Here is an 18,705-nt window from a genome sequence, read left to right as displayed (position 1 = left end):
AGCCAAGACAAGCAAGTTCTTCCTATTCTTCCTTCTGTCTGAACAATTTCCCCACCCCTCCCAAATGGCCAGTAAGAACAATATGCCAAAGTAAGCTTTAATTTATTCTTTGGACATAGGCTTTGGTATAAACTATCCATTTCCTGTGTTTAATTAATGTCTGAAAGTGTCTAATTTTTCTATGTTTTATCTTTTTTAAAGAAATGTAAAATGAGGTAGATTTTAAAAGATTTGATTTTGCCTGTATCCAACCTGCATGGCCAAAATGTAGGAAGGGCATTAACAATATATGGTTTGCTTGCACTACTTGAAGTTCACTGAATTTAAGCCAACCAACAATAATAATTGTAATAATAACAATAAACATGTATTAGCAAATTTAACTCATTTAAAAAAACCAAAGTGTACTTACCTATTTTACTTTACGTTGCATAAGCTTTAAAGTTCTTTGTGTGTGTGTATATATATACATATAAAATATATACAAATATGTTTCTGCCATATGTTTTCAGTTTGCACCACTTATGCTGCTCAGTAACGTGTTGTTTTTAGCGATGGTATTGAGCATCTTTAGTCTTAGTGTCATAATATTCATCCAAATACAGTGTAGGCTTAAATAGGCTAAAAGCAAAGCCTGGCTTTTCACCTTCTCAAAAAGTGACTGTTTCTGATGAAGAGTAATAAAAATAAAGTGACTAGAGGCTATAAAGAGGATCATATAGAGATGCTGTATACAGAAGCTTGACAAAGGGAAGACTGTGGAAAATTAAGGAAGAAGCCAAAGTTCACATGGGCGTAGAGGAAAGAAAAAGGAGAACGTGTAAAGAAAATGTGGCCACTTTAGAAATGGAAGGAAAGAGGAAAGGAAGAAGGTATCTTGTAAAATGACCTCCTCCTTCTTCCCTCTCTTGAATGTGGAGAAAGTTCAATATGTTTATCCTACAAATCATTTTCAGATCTTTTTCATTCCTTCCCTAGCATCCTTGTTATTTGTCTTGGCTTGACGGTGGAACGTTTTTGCTCTGATTTCAGATCTTTGTATTGTACTGTGTTTCCTACTGTGGAAATAATTAATCACACGGCACAGATAGTTCACAGCCTGATTTTATCTGCATTTTCTGGAATAGAGTATTTTTAAAAAATATTTTGAACCTTGTTTTCTTAGAAGAGTTGAGCTAATTGTGATCATATTTTCTATCTGTTTCTGCTTGCCTGTCCATCTTCTCCCCCTGATTGCTTTTCCTAAACTGGCTGAACTTTATGACAGGTAGAAATTTCAGGGGATATGTTTGCCAGCAATTAACTAAAGATAAGCTTACTGAAATGAGGAACAGGAAGAAGTGCAAGTCCTTTGAGTAGTTTGGCCTTACAAAGACCCAGTGTCAAAGTTCACATCTTATTAAATATTAAAAAAAAACAAAACAATGGAGATTCTATTTCATAAGAAAATACATTTCATTTGTTCTGTTACTCATGAAACTTTTTTCTGTTTTTTTCTCCTATAAACACAAAAAATATTATGTGTTCACTATTTCTGTAGTAATTGAAATGTGTAAAGTATGCATAGGCTAAGTTCCCTGTTAGAATTCTGTGGCAGTAAAAGTGATTTAAAATATTCCCACTTGTCTAGCTTTAAACTCTTATTTCTCTGTGGTGAAATAGTGTTAAGTTTGTTTTTAACAAGAATTGTTTCATCTGTCTTCCTTAAAGAGCAACTCTACAAATCATTTCTGATCTCCCTTTTTTCTTTTTCCCCCAATCTGTGAACAAGTGGGCATCCAATGAAGTTATTGGAAGTGAAATTGGTTAGAAGAGCTGTGGAATTCTTTGCCAATGAAGGAGATAGATGTGTTCACAGATTTGGGCAAGAACATAAGAGAAGAACCCAGGAAGGATTTGGGATTCATGGAAATCTCCTAGGGCTCACTGAAGGTCCAAGCTGAGAAGGCTAGGAGAGGACTGGGGGGAAATAATTGCATACAGTTTGCTCTTGTGTTTTATCTTCCCTTCTACCCTTTTCTAGTGACATTAAATGCAAGGCATTGAGCTACACAAACCTTTGATCTTATCCATTATGACCTTTCTTACCATCATAAGGAAAAAGTCTGCACGATAAATGTTACTATGTCAGGGAGAGGTTGGTGTATTTCAAAGATTGTCAGAGGAAATTCTAGGCTTTCTAGATTGAAGGATCTGCATTTGTCTTTTTCCTGATATTAAAATGTTACTCACAGGATTTAGCAGTTGTTATCTTTGTCTTGGGACATTTGCAGATGTAGCACCAGATCTGTTGAGTGCTTTCTCCTTATTTTAGTTCTGCCCTAGGTGCATCCCCCATGTGAAGTTATTTATAATCCTGGGTAAGAAATGAAATACTGTTATATTTATTTTAGAGATACCCTATAATGAAATGTTTTATATAGATACTGTTGAAAAGAAATATATCATTTGCTTAAAATAATAGGAGAGTTGTGTAGTTTGCTGTATGTCTTCAGTTTAGAAAACAAGCTTTACTTCTCATGTTTAATTAATATCTATTTAATTCATTGATTTTTTATTTTATTTTTATTTTTATTTTTTTCTCACTTCCATCCTGTTTCTATCTTTTTTTTTTCTAATTCATTTTATGAAGAGAAAAAAATAGAAATTACTGCAGTATATGTATGTGAGCAAAGTGGGGCTGCATGGACAAACACAACAGCTACTATATTTAAGTAAGCTAAAAAGGTTTTCTGTAGCATCCAACTAGAACTGCATAGTAATCTTGCTGTTAATACCCTCGGCAAAGGCACATACATTTATGCAAATTAAAAATGTATTTTTTGTTGTTTTCACTGTATAGTTATGAAAGGAGTAAGTAGTCATTAACCTTTACTTACAAAGTGGAATTATGTCTTCTCTTTCAGTGTATCGACACTGGCTAGAAGCTGATAGTCAATTCACCTATCCAAAACATGCAGCATATAATTAATTGTATCTAATTATATCTAACTTTGCAAATCTAGTGGTTTAAACTCTGTTCATAAGTAATAGAAGTAGGTGGGTGGTTGTCACTTCATCTGGTACACTGTAAAATACATCTTCGGATGATGTGAATCTGGAAGAGCTTGTTTGTCTCTATCAGTTAAAACTGGAATTCTGAATACAAGAATAGATGTTGCAAATTAAGCAAGATTAACTTGACTTTTAATTTCTGCTTTACATGATTGATATTCACTTGAGAATATCAAAATGAATCTCATTTTGACTGGGGCATTATATTGCTACTTTTGGTAGTATAACTTAGCACCTACCAGTTTTGGAATCTGCACGGAGGGATTTTGAAAATAGTTCCTTAAGCACTGGCTATTTCTTACACCACTAACAGATTCTTCTTTGCGCATCTGTTCATCTTGGAAGTACTTTGTTGTGTACACTGTATAATTTTTAAAGCTTCCACCTTTACCTGGAAGCAGGAATCCAGAGGATAGGATATCAGTGTTATCTTCTTTAGACCTGCTTGAACATGAGGAACAGTGGGAATGGATTTTTAAAGTGCTTGCTGTTCCAAGAGGATTTTTCTGAGGAATAAATTTGACTTTTTGTGCTTCCATCCATAATGAACACGGCAAACCGGTTTTCTACTGGGAACATTTCATAGATTCCGTGGTCTGCATTCAATAGATGCTCAAATTCCTTTTGGTAGAGTATCTAAGATATTGCAGAAGAAATGGTCAGTATGAGAGAGCTGATTTTCCTTAGCTGTCTGATTTTTACAAATAAATCTGAGGGATTGCTTGGAGACTGTGCTGCTTGGAATGTTCCACAGATAAGTACAAATGTCATCATCTTCTAGTGAGGGCATTTTGGCAATAATAAATGCATTCTCCTGAAGCAGAGTGTGTGGAAGCATCTAAATCTCGTCTGGCCATGTATTTGTGTTTGGCTAAATTTTAACATAGTATGAATATGCCTTAGGATTTATCTTTTTTTCCTAGCTCGTGTACATAAGAGTGCATTTATAGTTTGTTTGTGTGCACACTGGGCCTACTTACTGGGTATCTTTACATTACTGTTGTGGTTCTTTTCCGTGTGCAGCTGTGGTGACCATGTGCTTAAGTTGTCTCAAACAAACAAAAAAATCCTACAGAACTTTGAAATTCTCTGTGCTGGTGGGACATGGATTCCCTTGAGGTAATAAAAATCATAAGTGGTCTCATTGAGCAATGATAGCAGTCACTGAGTTTTGCAGGGACCATTTTAGTAGCCACATGTTTACAACATCAAGATCTTCATTGGCATCTTGGATTTTGGAGTTTCTTGTAGAACTATTAAAAATAAAAGGAATACAACTGTGAAAATACAGATAATGAAATTGGATGTAAAGGGAACTGTTTCTAAGGGGAGAAGAAAGAGTCTTTAATAATTAACTTTTTAATTTAAAAATTAGCTTCTTCTGTCTTTTTAATTAGTTCACAGTATAATAAATGAGGTGGGAAAAAATAAGGATTTGATTTTTTTTTTTTTTTACTATTGACATGATATAGGATTCCTTAATTAAAAAAAAAAATAAATAAAAAGAAGATACTCTAAATATTTTCAAAGAGAGCAACACTATTTTGGTTCTGAAGTAAGCAAGATAGAAAAAGGATCTGAAACAAAGCCTAAAAGAAATATGATTTCCTTAGAAATATTTGGAAGAATTTACTTAATTGCAACCAGAAGTTTGACCTGGAAGTGTAATGTTTTGACCTTTTAGCTGCCTGGTTTCCTAAATGTGTTGTTTTGTCCCCTCTAAACTGTGAGAAAATCTGTTTCACACATCTTTAACCCTTTCATTCTCTAAAAATGTTAGTAATGTCTCCAAACCATAACCAGCAATCTAACAAAACCAGAAACTTAAATTTCATTATCATATAAGGAGAAAATTGCAATCATTTTTGTGGGCTTCTTTACGTTTGGAAGTTTTTTCTAAGGCTTTACAGAAATTTATGCAGATAGAGATGGAAGGCCAGTTCATGGAAAAAAACTCATGCATACTTTCCTTACCTAAGTCAGAGAAAGCAATTATCTGATTCTGTGTATTAGATTCTGTTGAGCCATCACTAGTCAAGGTGCTAGCTATATTGTTTGTTACACACTGAATATTTCCACTGACTGAAAATGTTCATAACGTGACCGACAGCCCATAATCAAAACTACACCTGCTGAACTTTGCAGAGACTGGATCTTAATTTATTAAAAATGTATGGAACTAAACTAAAATTTAGTAGTGCAGCAAATAAAGAAGACTTTTACTTGAGAGGGGGAAAAGATTGAATGCAATATTGAATATGCATTCTAGAGATGGTAACAGGATTTGATGAATTCAGTCAACCTCAGACGAGATAATCTCATGCAGAGCAAAGTACAGTTATTGAAGCAGAAACATTCTACTGTTAGGTGGTCAGTATACATATGTGTAGAAAACAAAATGATGTAGATGGCAAAGCTTGCTTTAGAGAAAAAAATAGAAGTCCTCTTTGCTGTCTATCATTTGTTTGCTTGTTTAAAGATATTTAGATTTCTTTAGTGTATGTACATTTGTGTCATGGGATATAGGTAATGCTTGTCTGTTCTTTTCTCTTGTATTTCCATGGCACTTGATAAGTTCACAGATTCCATCCTTTTTGATTTTGCTATTGAATATTGAGGAGTGGACATGTTATTTAGCTTTTTTTCACTTAGTATCTAGTACACTGATATTCAGCTGTGTAATTCAAATGGTCCCTTATAATACTGTATTCTTGAATAAACTTAATGGAGCAGGTTGCAGCATACCCTTCTGAGATGAGGTGCCAGCTCTTTGCGCCTCAGCCAGCCCCTGCTTCACTGCTTGAGCCAAGTGACACTGGTCAGATAATCACAATCTTTGGTTGTTCATGGGACCTATACATCAGAGCTTATTAGAGGAAAAAGGTGGACACTTGTTTTGAGGTACAGCATTTTAGCAGCTGACTTAATTATGGCCCATTTGCTAGCTGGCATTTTAAAAGAGAAAATACAGAAGACTTCATTGTCAAGGCCTTCCTCCTATTTGCTGTGCTCCAAAATTTCTTCCTGTTCTGAGTTGTTGGAAGCCTAAGAAGAGACTGTTGTGTGAAAGTACCCGTGAACTCCTTGTGACAACACTGTGAAATGCATACTGGTTCCAGTTCACAGGCATCTCCTGGAACTTGCTTGCTTTTGATGTGCCTCCTGGATGATAGGGTACAAGAAAAGAGGGATCATGGCCATCAACATCTGTCTGTTGGTTGGTTCCATGTTCACTGTTGCTATATATCAAGTTCACCTTTGGAGAAAGTACGTTTTCACATTTTATGCTGTCTTTTTAAAGTTCTGTGGAAGGTATCTGTTACTGGCTTTTCTTTCCCACTCGTGCCTACACCTGTCTCCAGAGGCAGACTATCTGGACTTTTTCTCCAAACCCATGGGTTTTGAACATGTGGGTAAATGTATATTGTATCACATGGCTATAAAACTTGTTCCTGATGTTTTTAGTGACCCTTGCCTAAAGAACTTGTTATTAGCAGAAGATGAAAGTCTTTTCAGCTATGAGGTTAAAACCGTTTCCTCTTGGGGAATATGATTTTACAGAATTTACTTCCTATTACCAGAAGGCAAAAAAAATAGAGCCTGCAAATCTGTAGATGATTTGATTGCCTTTGAGAATCTTTCAGCACTGTAGTATTGGCACCTACAATGATGTGGTGATAATAAGATAATAGGAGGAACCAGTCATATTAGCTAAATTCTGAAAAGTTCCTTTTCACATTCTGGTTGAGCTTTTATACTAGACTTGACTTTTTTTTTGTAGAGATTCCTGCCATTTAGTAGCTGCTGGTGCATGGTGATACAGCTACTTTGAAGAGACTTGAGATTTTCTGCTGCTGCTGATTTGTGTTGTGTCACAGTGTTTACTGCAGGGTTTGTTTTTCAGCTGTCAATGCCTTTTGGCAGATATTGACAAATGCCTTCCTCCTCCTAAGTTGTCAGGCCTGTTCCAGTAGTTAAAAAGCTCTTTACATGTGGTCAGGACTGCAGCTAATGTGTTAGAAACGACAAGGATTCATAAGTAGCTTTCAGTTTGTGTGGTGAAGCCTGTCACAATAAATTATATGGTCATAAAGATCAACCAAAAGGTGAAATCAAATCTTGTCTCCTATTAGAAAACAACAGTCTGTGGGAATGGTGCGCTGATCTTCAAATATACGACTTTACTTTATCTGCTTGGATACATTAGCAGCTGATGCCAGGTATTATTTCTTTTACATTATGAATGAATTGTGAAAAAGCTGGATCAGTTTGCCTCTCCATCTCTGGGTATAGTGATGGGAGGGCTGTCTTCTCCTTCAGAGCTGCTGAGGATCATCATCAGATGCATTTCTTACCTTGAGTCTGCATAGTCTGATACATGCTTTTCTTCTCAGTTCTTTTCTCTAGCCAATAAATGCCTTATAGTACATCCAGTTTGCCCATTACAGCTCTGATGGGAGAATAAATCCTACACCTCCTGGTTAGCAGAGAGCCCTGCAACCCTACTCTGCTCTTGCTTTTAGATTTCATCATATGGCTCAATCCGGTTTTGCTACTAATGGCTCATATGCTGAAAGTTTTAGATGATTTGCTATGCTCAACTCTCTATACTGTGACAGCATAAAGGATTCTGGTAAGCGTATCTTGTCCTGTCTTAATCCGATTCTTTTGAAGCTTGTTTAATTTCTTTACCTCAACCAGGGATCCTGTTCTCTGATAGAAACCAAATCTTTGTCCCATGTCCTCTACAAGCCAGATCTCTTAACTATGTTATCAAGTGGCCTGTGCTGAGAAGACTTGGCAAATAGAAGAGTAGCGCTATTACTGATCAAATTGTGAAAGGGAAGAGTAAGGGGAAAAACAGTGATCAGTTTTTACTTGTACTTGGTTTAAACTGGCTTTTTAAAAGGTACCCTGGAAAATACAGACGTACATCACTGAATTTATTTGCAGATATAAGAGTTTTCAAGAACAAACCTTGTATATTTGTAATGTGAGGAAGCTGTTGGTAGAACTGTAAAGAACAGAGAGTCTTTTGGTTTTGTGCATGGAAAATAGAACCTGCAGTGCTGTGTTAAATGCCTTTAGCTTGTGTCTGACTCTTCCTGACATGTGCATACATGCACACAAACAAACAGGTGCATATGAATATAATCAATACAGCACCCAGGCTTTTCTCTTGGTCCATACTTTACTGTATATAACTATGGTGGCCAAAATGCTTTTTCCTTAACTATTAAGAAACAAAAATAAAAAATTAAGGTGGCATTGATGTTTTTCATTACATAATTACTTGCAGGTACTTATCACTTTCAATAATGAACATTGAAGAAAATAATTTAAAACTTCTTTGTCTTGGGGGAATAATGTATAGAAAGGCTGCATGAGATCCTCAGCTGTGTAAGCTGGTCTGAACCCACTGTTGGTGTATGAAAATCTGCACTAGGGGAAGATCTGTTACACTTCTTCTCACTACTTATGAAATTGATAGGGTTTTTTGGGGGAGGATCTGAGGGTAGTGATATGGAAATTCTGTTCGCAGTTGGAACCCTGCAAAAGGCTCAGGAAACCTGAGTAGCTTCTTGTGTTGTTCTTTCCCCCCCATTCTGCTGCCCCTAGTTTATCCTATGCTCAGACTCAAACTTACATGCAACACTTCCCATTTGCTTTTGAATCTTGTCTAAATTAGAGCTCATGACCTGGAACAGCTAATGTGAATATGTGCATTTGTTCTGGGGGAGGAAATCTGCACAATCACCAGTAGGTTTAGAATAAAATACTTTTTTTTCCCTTTTGAAGTTTACAGACGATCAGGAATTTGGATTGGGTGATGAATAATTTTAAGTGGAGAAGTATGACCGCTAAAAAGGACTGTAATAATATGTCTGTAGAGCACTTTGAAGATGAAAAACTTTATGTACTGTAAACACTATTACTAGTGTAGCTTAATCTGGAATAATTAGCATGAGCAAAACATAATTTTATTTAATGTAAAATACAGTAGTTCAGTAAGTCTGATGCACCTGTGTATTTATTTTCACATTGTGACCAAGGAAATTCATCCTCTTTTCTGACATATGTTACAAGGCTTTGAGATTTTGCTTTACATAGAGACTGTGCTAGTCCAGAATAACCTGCCAGAAATGTGAAATGTCTCAGCTAGGAGGTAAAAAGAGATGTGGGTTTGGGTGTTTTTTTTAAATTATTATTATTTTTAATTTTTTTATTTTTAATTTGCTTGTGTTTAAAGATAATATAGAAGTGTTGCACAACGTGTCAAATATGGAAGTGTTCAGGGGGCAAGTCAGCCTCCTTGAACTTGTGCTGTGGCTTTGAAGAAGACTTCTGTGAGTTTTGTTACAGAGCCGTGCAGGTGCCAGATTTTGCTGGGAAGCGAACACCTGCCAGGCTGCTCCAGATAACTCAGCAGCTCGGAGGCATTTTCCCAGGCTCCCAGCTGAATGGTCGCTAATAGCCGTGGGAGAGGGCTTCCCACTGCTCCGCACTGCTCCACAGCCGCCTCTTGGCAGCCTCCTGGAAGCTCAAGGCAGCTTGGCTGCAGCCTCCTTTGGAAAGGAAAGCAAGTGTTGCTGGATAGTTTTACAGTACAGAGTCAGTGTCTGATACTTCCTCTCGGTGTCTTGGGACCATGAAATATAACAAGCAGGGCAAATTACCATTCCCTTAAAAGGCAGCACTCACTGGAGCATGTTACAGCTGAAAGTGAACTGTGGCTTTTCTAGAATTACTTCTATTCAGTCACATTTGGGGTTACTTTTTTTTAATTATTATTCTTTTTTATTTTTTGGTTGGTTGTTTCTTACTGCTGGGATCTGATCTTTTGGATTTAGAAGAAAAACAAACTCCCAAACTACCTTTTTTCTTTCCTACCTTTGTTGGTATTCTAAAGACGGAACTATGTCTACGTTTTATGATGAAGAGGAAATCAAAGATTGGTCCGAGTAGGTTTGCTGATTCCAAGATGTGTGAAATTTCTCTGTTTCTGGCTACAAAACAGTCTTTGTAGCTTAGGGTAAAGCTTGAAAAGAATGCTTAAAAAGTTAATGCTAGATTATTTTGTCCTTCCTTCCAGATAATATGACGAGCAACTTTTGGTCCTCTCTGTGTATACACTGGTCTTCTTTCCTGGAGCATACTTTACAGCTTGCCCTGAAGCCATGTTAGCATATGCTGGTATATAAACAGTACTGATAGTGGACAAGTCTGAATTTGAGAGCAGATGCAGACTCACGCTGAGTAAGCATGTAGAAAGTTTAAAAACTTGCAAGATGCATGAGATTGTCAGACAAGATGTCCTTTTGGCTCTTAGTTTTTAGCTTCGTATTTCATGAAGCAAAAATGGTTAATTGGATAATATATTTCTCTTGAAGGAAGCAGAAAGAGGTTATTGCAGTTTTTATAGCTCTGCAGTAATCCAGACTGTTTTAATACTGGAAAGTTTGTGAACTGTAGTTGACTTTATAGGCACGATTAGATGTCACATATGAGAGGATTTTAAAATATTTGTTAAATATAGCTGTATGGTAGTTTCAAAATATAGGTATTTTGAATGCAGCTCACCTTAAATTTTTGTCACTCTTATCAATAAGTACAGCAAATAATCATCTTTACTGGCTTTTTCAATGAAGTCAAATATAAATGGTCATGGGAAGTCATAGAAACTAAAATTCTTTTCTAGTATTAATCCCTCTGGGCAGAGATTATTTCTTCAGTTGCCAATTCCCTATCAATACTCCGCAATACTCAAGCAATCAGGCTTGAGGTGACACTGCAAAAATCGTGTAGAGCTGTCTGCATCTCTTATTTATATGTATTACTGGGTTGGAGGTATGTGTTCTCCAGAGGACAGTAACTGAAGAATCAAGAGCCTTGGAGAGGAATTTGATATTTTGTTCACACCATTTGTCAATCAAATATGATTAAATACTTCTCAGAAAATACCAGAACAGCATGAGAAATAATCAGATATGCATGTCACCTGATTCTTAAAAGAATGTCAGGAATGGTGTACCATGCTTTTCTCTGTGCAAAAGCAGAAGATGCGTACATTTTCATTTCTGTTCCTTCCCAAGAAAAATACCTTAGGAGTGTCCCTGACACACAGAGATGATAAGATTCTTACTCTCTTCTAGGAAATTCATTGTGAAGTTGTACTTTTATGCATGTAACTTCTTTGGCATTACAGAGATCACAGTGGAAATGCTATCGTCATGCTAATAACTTACTAATATGAAAGGCAAATTCCTTGCTTTGGCTAGCTCTACCAACAGTGTTGAAGAGCTGTGGATGCCAAACTGGAAATAGCTAAATGTAATTTTCTTTAATTGAGTTCATAAATATACAGTTAATAAAGATGATGGATTACATCCAAATTTTTCTGTAGCACTCATCATTTTCAAGGGATGGTTTAACTTGTCACATCTTGACTTGATCTTTAAAGGGAAGTCAGAATTTAGGTATCTTCCCGAGGGGAAGGAAAAAGATGGCTGATAAATTTCAAGGGTTTTGATTGTGATGAATAACTGTAGTTCTTAACAGGACATGATGTTGCGCAGTGCTTCATGGAGAGCTCAGGAGGTCTGGAGCACAAGCAGGAGAGGTTTAGAGTCTGTAGGAAAGGACATGCATTTTTCCTGGTTATGCTTAGGAATAAGGCATGCCTTGGCACTTGCTCAGAAGAGATTAGGATGGGAGCATACGGGCTTTCCTGACTTCCTTCTAAACAGCTGGAGAGAAGAACAGCAGCAGCAATTGACTTTTGAACTCTTCTATGATAATTGCACCAACGGTGACTGTCTTAGAAACACATCAACAAAATAAGCATCGCAAAACTCATCAGAGCTAGAGGAAATACCATTAGCTGTCTTGCAAATTCATTTTACTGAGGTGTATAGAATGACTATAGAGGAAGGAATCACAAATTCTAACTTTCAATTTCAAGGGGAGTTAAGTTGCTAAATACCTTTATAAATTAAGTCATAACTCATTCACTCAGTGTCATTTGCGAATTAAAGTAGAACAGAAGTAAAATCTGATTTTCTTAGCTGTTGTCTAATTATCTCTTTGCTGCAATACAATCCTTTCTGTCATTTTCTCATACTCCTGAGGCACAAGGATTTTTATTATTCTCAGAATCAGAAACTGAGGATGTGTGTATGCTACAGGTATCTGCCGTGGCAGCCAGGCTAACTCTGTTTACTTGTAGATATTGAAGAGTCTCGATGTATGCATTTCTTACTTAATTCAATGTAACTAAATAATTAGGCCTTTTGTGTGTGGTTTTCTTTTTTTTATTAGACAACCTTTTTCTATCAGCTTTTGAGTATGTCATCTTTCTCTAGAAAGAGGTGGAATGGAGTTAAGTAAATGGTATCAGTAGTTTTCTGGTAGAATATGTATGAAAACCATATAGTACCTAGGAGTGCAGCCTTTTGAACTAGTGACTCAACACTAGACTGTGAAGTGGGCGACATCTGTGATTAATTAATTGACTTAAATTTATTTCTATGGTTGTAACCAGAACTTGAAGGATAGTGAAGTGCTTGGATTTTTTCATTCCAAACACTACTTTTTGAAGACTTCAATATGAATGGTTTCTTTTTTTCCCCTCTACAGTTATATTTTCTCTCAGCCAATCCTATCTTTGTAGACGTACTGTACTTTCAGACCACAATGCTCAAGATACATTTACACTTATTATCTTTTGTTTTATGTTGCAGCCAACAATTTTCACATTACTGCCTACTTTATGAAGAGATGGGTTAATCTCCGTTGTGCTCTAGGGAAACGTTATCGTGGTAAGGAATCAGTTTCAAATAGCATTACTTAGAATTATGCATTTCTGTGAGTAAAAATAAAAGGGAACTTATAGCTGTTAGCTTTTGATCTACTTAAGATTTGTTTTAAAGCTAGAATTTGTTTACTCTAGAATATGTTGTCTAAAAAAAATGAGAAATATTTCTTAAGATGTGATTATTATTCTTTTTAAACTTAATTTTAAATTTTTGTAGTCTTGCCTTGGGTTTATCAGCTAAGTCATACCAAATTCTGTATGAATGATGAGACTCAGCATTTTACTGAGTCTCTACAGGGTGAATCAATGAGAGGTTGCAGTATGAATCATTTCATTATTGCTTGAGTGTCTTGTGACATCAACTATATAATACAAGTGTATGCAAGAAAAAGCTTTAATTCAACTTAGCGCTATAAAATCTTTACATAGGTGATATCATTGGACTAAGTCCTTTTTTCGTGTTTTCTCAAGCCAAGATGCTCAGTAAGGAAGTGATATCAATCCTGTCCTGCCAACAGCAATAAAGAGAAACAGTAATGATCACTGCCCGTTGTGCTTAGCTTTTCATATTTTTCTTTTCATTTAAAACAAATCCAGCCCCTAAAGATATACTGATTATTTGAGTGGCTATTTTAAAGATTTTTTTTTTTTTTTAATTTTAAATTCATTATATTCATGAGTGTTTAAATTTTTCTTCAAATACCAACCTTTTTTTATTCTAACTATATTGGTGGAAGAGACTGGAATGTTGATCTTGAATGTTTTGTTGAACTTCCGTCTGCCTCCTGGAAGAACTGTATCTGCAGTACTGTCTCAGCACTGTTTTCTCTGTATTAAATCCAGACCTTTTTCAAGGTCAATGAATACCTACTTTCAATTTGTTAGCCAGAAAGTGCGATTGTTATAAAGTATAACAATAAAGATTACTAACCAGAATAAACTTGCTGTACCAGCGCTGCCAAAAAGCAAGGCTTTGATTCTGCAGTCAAAATTTTCCTTCTACATGAAGTTCGTAGCAAGAAAGGAGCTTCTTTTTGCTGAGTTTCACTACTAATAAATAGCAGAACACATATCCTCAAAAAAATTAAGTCCTGATGTTTCTTTTCTGAGAGAATATACCTAGTATTCAGCAAACCGACAAGGAGCCTAACAGAAAAAGAATCCTGCATATTGTGATTGGTTTCTCAGTATCTAAAGTGAACTTATCTAAGAGATGATTCTTGGAGCCCCATGTAACAAATTTAGCCTTTGTGAAAAGTTGTGCAGCTTTTCTTCACAACCCTTTGGAAGTAACATGTGGACTGCTCACAGTTTGAAAGCCACTGTACAAGACCTTTGGGGATGGCCTTCAGCTCTTGAGAATACAACCTGAGAAACAATAGTCTGGTGATAAGGCACAGCCACAGCATGAATATTTCGTTGGAAACAGTTTTGCTAACAGTTGATATTTCTGAAAGGCTCATCATATTCATTATGCAGTTATAGTAGCTTAACTAGCTGTTGTGCCAATAAAGATGTGTCTGAATTCTCTCTATAATTTTTCAAACAGTGACAAGTAGAAGATAATCTGTTTTAACGTCCCTATCTTTCATAGCGATGATTTGAGCAAAGTCACTGCTGGTGAGCCCTTGGAGGGCTTTGTCAGGTACTAGTGGTGGTGGTAAAGAAGCACGACCTTCTAGAGAGCCATTTGCCCATATGGAGGATCGGTGCTGACAAATTGTTTACATTCAGTACCCTATTTATTATGTAGAAACCCTTCAATTTTCAGTCCTCTGTAAACAGAGATTTAGTTGTGTTTGCAACAAACTATGTAAACTTGAGTAAAATATATGATTCAATAACAGTTTACTGATTTATTTATTTACTTTGACTGCAGTCAGAGTTGGAAACACTTGTCCATAGGCTGAATTATTATATCAAGTCCTGTTGGAATATGTTGTGCTATGTTGTGCTGTGTTACAGACATGATTAACAGCTTTTGTTATGATAGGACTAATTACCAAAATAGCACAGAATAAGTGGTTAAGTGTGTTTTCTGTAGGTTCTGTCTGGTGTATTTGTCCAGAGGTATGTGTGGGCTTATTTGCAGCTGTGACTGTCTTCTTGGGAACTAAACTTACTCTGAAATGCCGATTTATTTTTTTTAATGATTTGAAACAAAAATGAACTGCATGCATGTTTTCAGTATGTGTTTTTTTAATATGTGTATAATTTTTGTCTTCTTTCTGATTATTTCTGCATAGAGCTACGTATGTTTCCAGACAAATTTGTTGTTTGTATCAGTAAACTTGAATTTAATCCAAGCGCTTGGACATGTGAAAATGGTGCACTGGTATGTACAAAGCTGTTCTATAATTTTTCTGGTTTATTTTATAGTGGTAAGATGAATGTGTACATATATATAGCTGTAACTATCTGTATATTTGTGAACGTCATCCTGTGATCAAAATGTCACATTAACAGTTGTACAAAATATTCAGGAAGAGATCCTTAAGTGATTGTTTGTAGCAGACAAGAATTTTTGGAATTTTTGGAAGCTCAGCATTTTCAGAGGAAAGTAAGGCTCAGAATTTTGTAATTTATCCTTGAAACACATTATTTTCCATGAGGATAATGGAGCAGATTCTAATGTCAGTGGCTTTTTTGTATGTTTTCTTAGCACTTGTTCTACAAGACAACTCAAATGAGTCGGTGCTAGGCCCTGTTGGGGGGAAAAAAGTCCCCAAGCATTTATGGGCGGTGGTGTGTAGTTAAATACCATAAACAATTCTGCTTAAATATTTCATCTTGAGGGCTTTATAAGGGTCAAAGGCTCATGAATTTCATGCTGCAGTTAACTGCCAGTTGTCTCAGGAGTGTTCACATTGGCCCAGGTGGCCTGAGGTACAGCGCACGGTCTGCTCTGTGCTTGCAGTAAGAGTCAGCATTACGTGGTGATCTCTATGAATGTGACAGTCATTTGTCTTGGATATATTAAAATATATATTCGACATCTTAAAAAACAATCTAAACACTGTACTTAGTACTTTTTTATATCAAGCGGGTTTGTATTTACTGTACTTAATGCAGTTTTTATTATCTTGATTCTTCACCTGGTAAATATCCTTAAATGTCAAAGCAGTAAGGAAATACTTTTCTCAGGAAGACATAAGTCTAACTGCTTTACAAGAATTTTGCTATTTTGAAAATTATTATTTTCTCAGTATTATCTTGAAAAACTATTTAGATGCTTTTAATAGAAAATCCTGCCTTTGCATTTTGACTGAGAAATAGTTATTTCTTGTTTAAGAACCTCTTATGAAATATCCAATTTCCTCCTTTGTTATTTATTTCCTCCTTTGTATTTAAATTTGATTGATGATAAATTTTCTTCCTAGTTTCTTTCTGTGAGTCTGCGTAGTAAGAAGGCAAATGAAAAATAGAATTATATGGTCTTTAGTTTGACTATTTGGAAATTTGATCTGATATATGGAAAGTCCTGGTCATTTTAAAAGGGTCTTTAAATGTTTATGTTTAAAAACCAAACAAAAACAGCAGCAAAAAAATCCCACATCAAATAATCTCAGTGGGATCATACTCAAATCAATACTAAAGCCTTGGGAGTTTGCTTTACTTACAGATGCAGTTCATGCACATAGAACAGGTGGGCATGATCAGTGTAGTGTGTTGGTAGAAGAGAATAAAATAAAGTTTTCCTTATGTCATCGTCCCTGATTTGAAAACTAACAAGAAGCGAGTAGACCCACAGCAAACGTTCTGCAGTACTTTCTGAACTCTTGTCACACTAACTTAAGGGGCTTCCTGTGGACTGTTTTATTAGTCCATCATTTCTACAGCATGTTAATGCTAGATTTTTCATGCAGTACAGTTCAGTACTTTGCCAAACTGAGTGGGTGTATGGTTGCAACTGAAGGGTAATTTCAGGTTTTTTTTGTCACTGAAGAAATAAAGACTGAGGATCTGCACTTTGTGTGTGTACTTTTCACTATGCAGTTTAGCACTGACTGTGCCCGAACTTTAAACTGGATTACTAAAGACCACCCAGAAGACCTTTCTGTTGATAGACTCCAGTGTATTCTCTCATGGGCTAAAAATGAGGCATATGTTTTGTTTTCCTCTATATGTTGTTTAGGTTTGAATCATTCATTTCATAACACTGTGTTTAAGTTCGTTTTTGTGTTTAATCAGCTCACACCCTTCGTTTGAGGGTCTATCTGTGTTTTATAAAAATAGTTGACTCTGTGTTAGTGGAGACTTTGTCACATTTCAGTGTTGCTTATTGTCATTACAATTAACTCAGTTGAGACTTAACAATTTTTATTTTTGCTTTATACCTGCTGTTATGCAGTTTTATGGTTTCCGGCCAAGCATTTGTTCCTGAGCTATTTTGTCTCTTCTGGGATAGACAGTGATTAAACCAAGTTTCAAGAGATGTAGCCAGATAAGAAAGGATATTCTTATGTCCCTACACCTTAGGAAAGATTATAATTATATTCCTTCTCAGATATTCACAAGCACAAACTGCATGTACAAAACACTCAGAGAAGTGATTTAAAATCTTGTGATGCATCCTGTAAGACCAAGGAAAAGGTGGCTTAGGCAGACTCTGTCAAATTAGATTTAAGTTTAATTAAAGATTTGAGAGTGCTTCTAAGGAGCAGATCTGAAATAAAATAGAAGATCAAATGATACCTAATTTTCTCTTTTCTGAAATCTATTTAGAAATGGGTGTTGTCATATCTATGAAACAGGCTGCAGGCAGTAATTATCATTTTCGAAGAAATTTCTTTTTTAAAGAAACTTTACAGCAAATTATTGAAAATAATTCAGCAAATTGGAAGGCTCAAGGAAAAGATAGAAAAAGAGCCTGGCTTATTAGTGCTAAGTACAAATATAAAGCCATCAGTTCCTGTTTTGCAAAACTGTGTTTGTAATCTTGAATAGTTTTGTCTTGGAAAAGAAGATTGCTTTGGGAATTTGGCAAAAAAGAAAACCCAGGCAAATGAAAGAGCTCTAGAGAGATCAGCCATCTCTGCAAAGATTACGACATTTTTTGGGCTGATTATTATGTAGAGAGCTAAAATGGAAAATTGGAAATGGGTTATCTGAAGAAACAATGTAATGGAAATGGGTGGAAGGTTTATTGAAGGCTTGGGAGCATTTGAAAATGTGCTAACAATGGAGTATTCATTGATAACTACATCAGCTTTATACTGGAATCTATGAGAGGAAGTGATTGTAGGGAAAACATAAAGGAGGTTAAGCTAATGACGATACTGATGTGAAAATTCGAAATTACCATTCAAATGACATCAGAAAGGAAAATGGAGAGCAGGAGATCCTGCTTTGATTAAAAAGATCTCTAGGTTACCACTAAGCTTTGTTAAGTTGCAGAGCAAATTATAGAATATTGCTCTTAAAAATAAAACAAAACAAAAAAATAAAAATAAAGCAAAGCATGCATAGGTAGAACAGGAGAAGAAAAGTCCTAAAGATATGCCCTGTGCCTTTTCGATCTCCAAGAATGAAAGAAGTAACATTTCATCATCTTCACACGTCTTATTTTATAAATTGTTGTACATTGTTATACATTGTTATACATTGTTGACATTGCAGAATTCTCTTTATTAAAGCAAATGTTATAAGAGAGCAAGTGATGTAATTTACTTGGATTTTGATTATGCTGGTAAGAGGCTTCTGATTCTCCCATGAAAACATGCACACTTAGTTTTGATTAACACAGAGCTTGATATTAGTGTGTGCTGCTGCAGCATTGTGCTTGTTGCAAGGTAGAATGAAAAGGAAAACCTTTTTTTTTTTTCAGGCAGGAATAA

General features: G+C 35.7%; 1 protein-coding gene across 4 annotated transcripts in view; it reads left to right on the top strand.

Moving 5' to 3' along the window:
* Positions 1 to 18,705, top strand: part of SLX4IP (SLX4 interacting protein) — a 38,656-nt gene that overhangs the window by 2,652 nt on the left and 17,299 nt on the right. For all 4 annotated transcript variants that reach the window (XR_002111635.2, XR_002111636.2, XR_792389.3 and 1 more), the window contains exons 2-3: positions 12,795 to 12,872; positions 15,115 to 15,203. Coding sequence is in view for 1 of the 4 variants with exons in the window: in XM_010706596.3 (XP_010704898.1) it covers positions 12,795 to 12,872; positions 15,115 to 15,203 (167 nt within the window). In the remaining 3 variants the exon portion in view is untranslated. The remainder of the gene's footprint in view (positions 1 to 12,794; positions 12,873 to 15,114; positions 15,204 to 18,705) is intronic.

The sequence above is a fragment of the Meleagris gallopavo genome, chromosome 2 (genome assembly GCF_000146605.3).
Source record: "Meleagris gallopavo isolate NT-WF06-2002-E0010 breed Aviagen turkey brand Nicholas breeding stock chromosome 2, Turkey_5.1, whole genome shotgun sequence".
NCBI classification, from domain to species: domain Eukaryota; kingdom Metazoa; phylum Chordata; class Aves; order Galliformes; family Phasianidae; genus Meleagris; species Meleagris gallopavo.
Note: the sequence above shows the minus strand (reverse complement) of the source record. Positions and strands in the feature narration are given on the sequence as shown.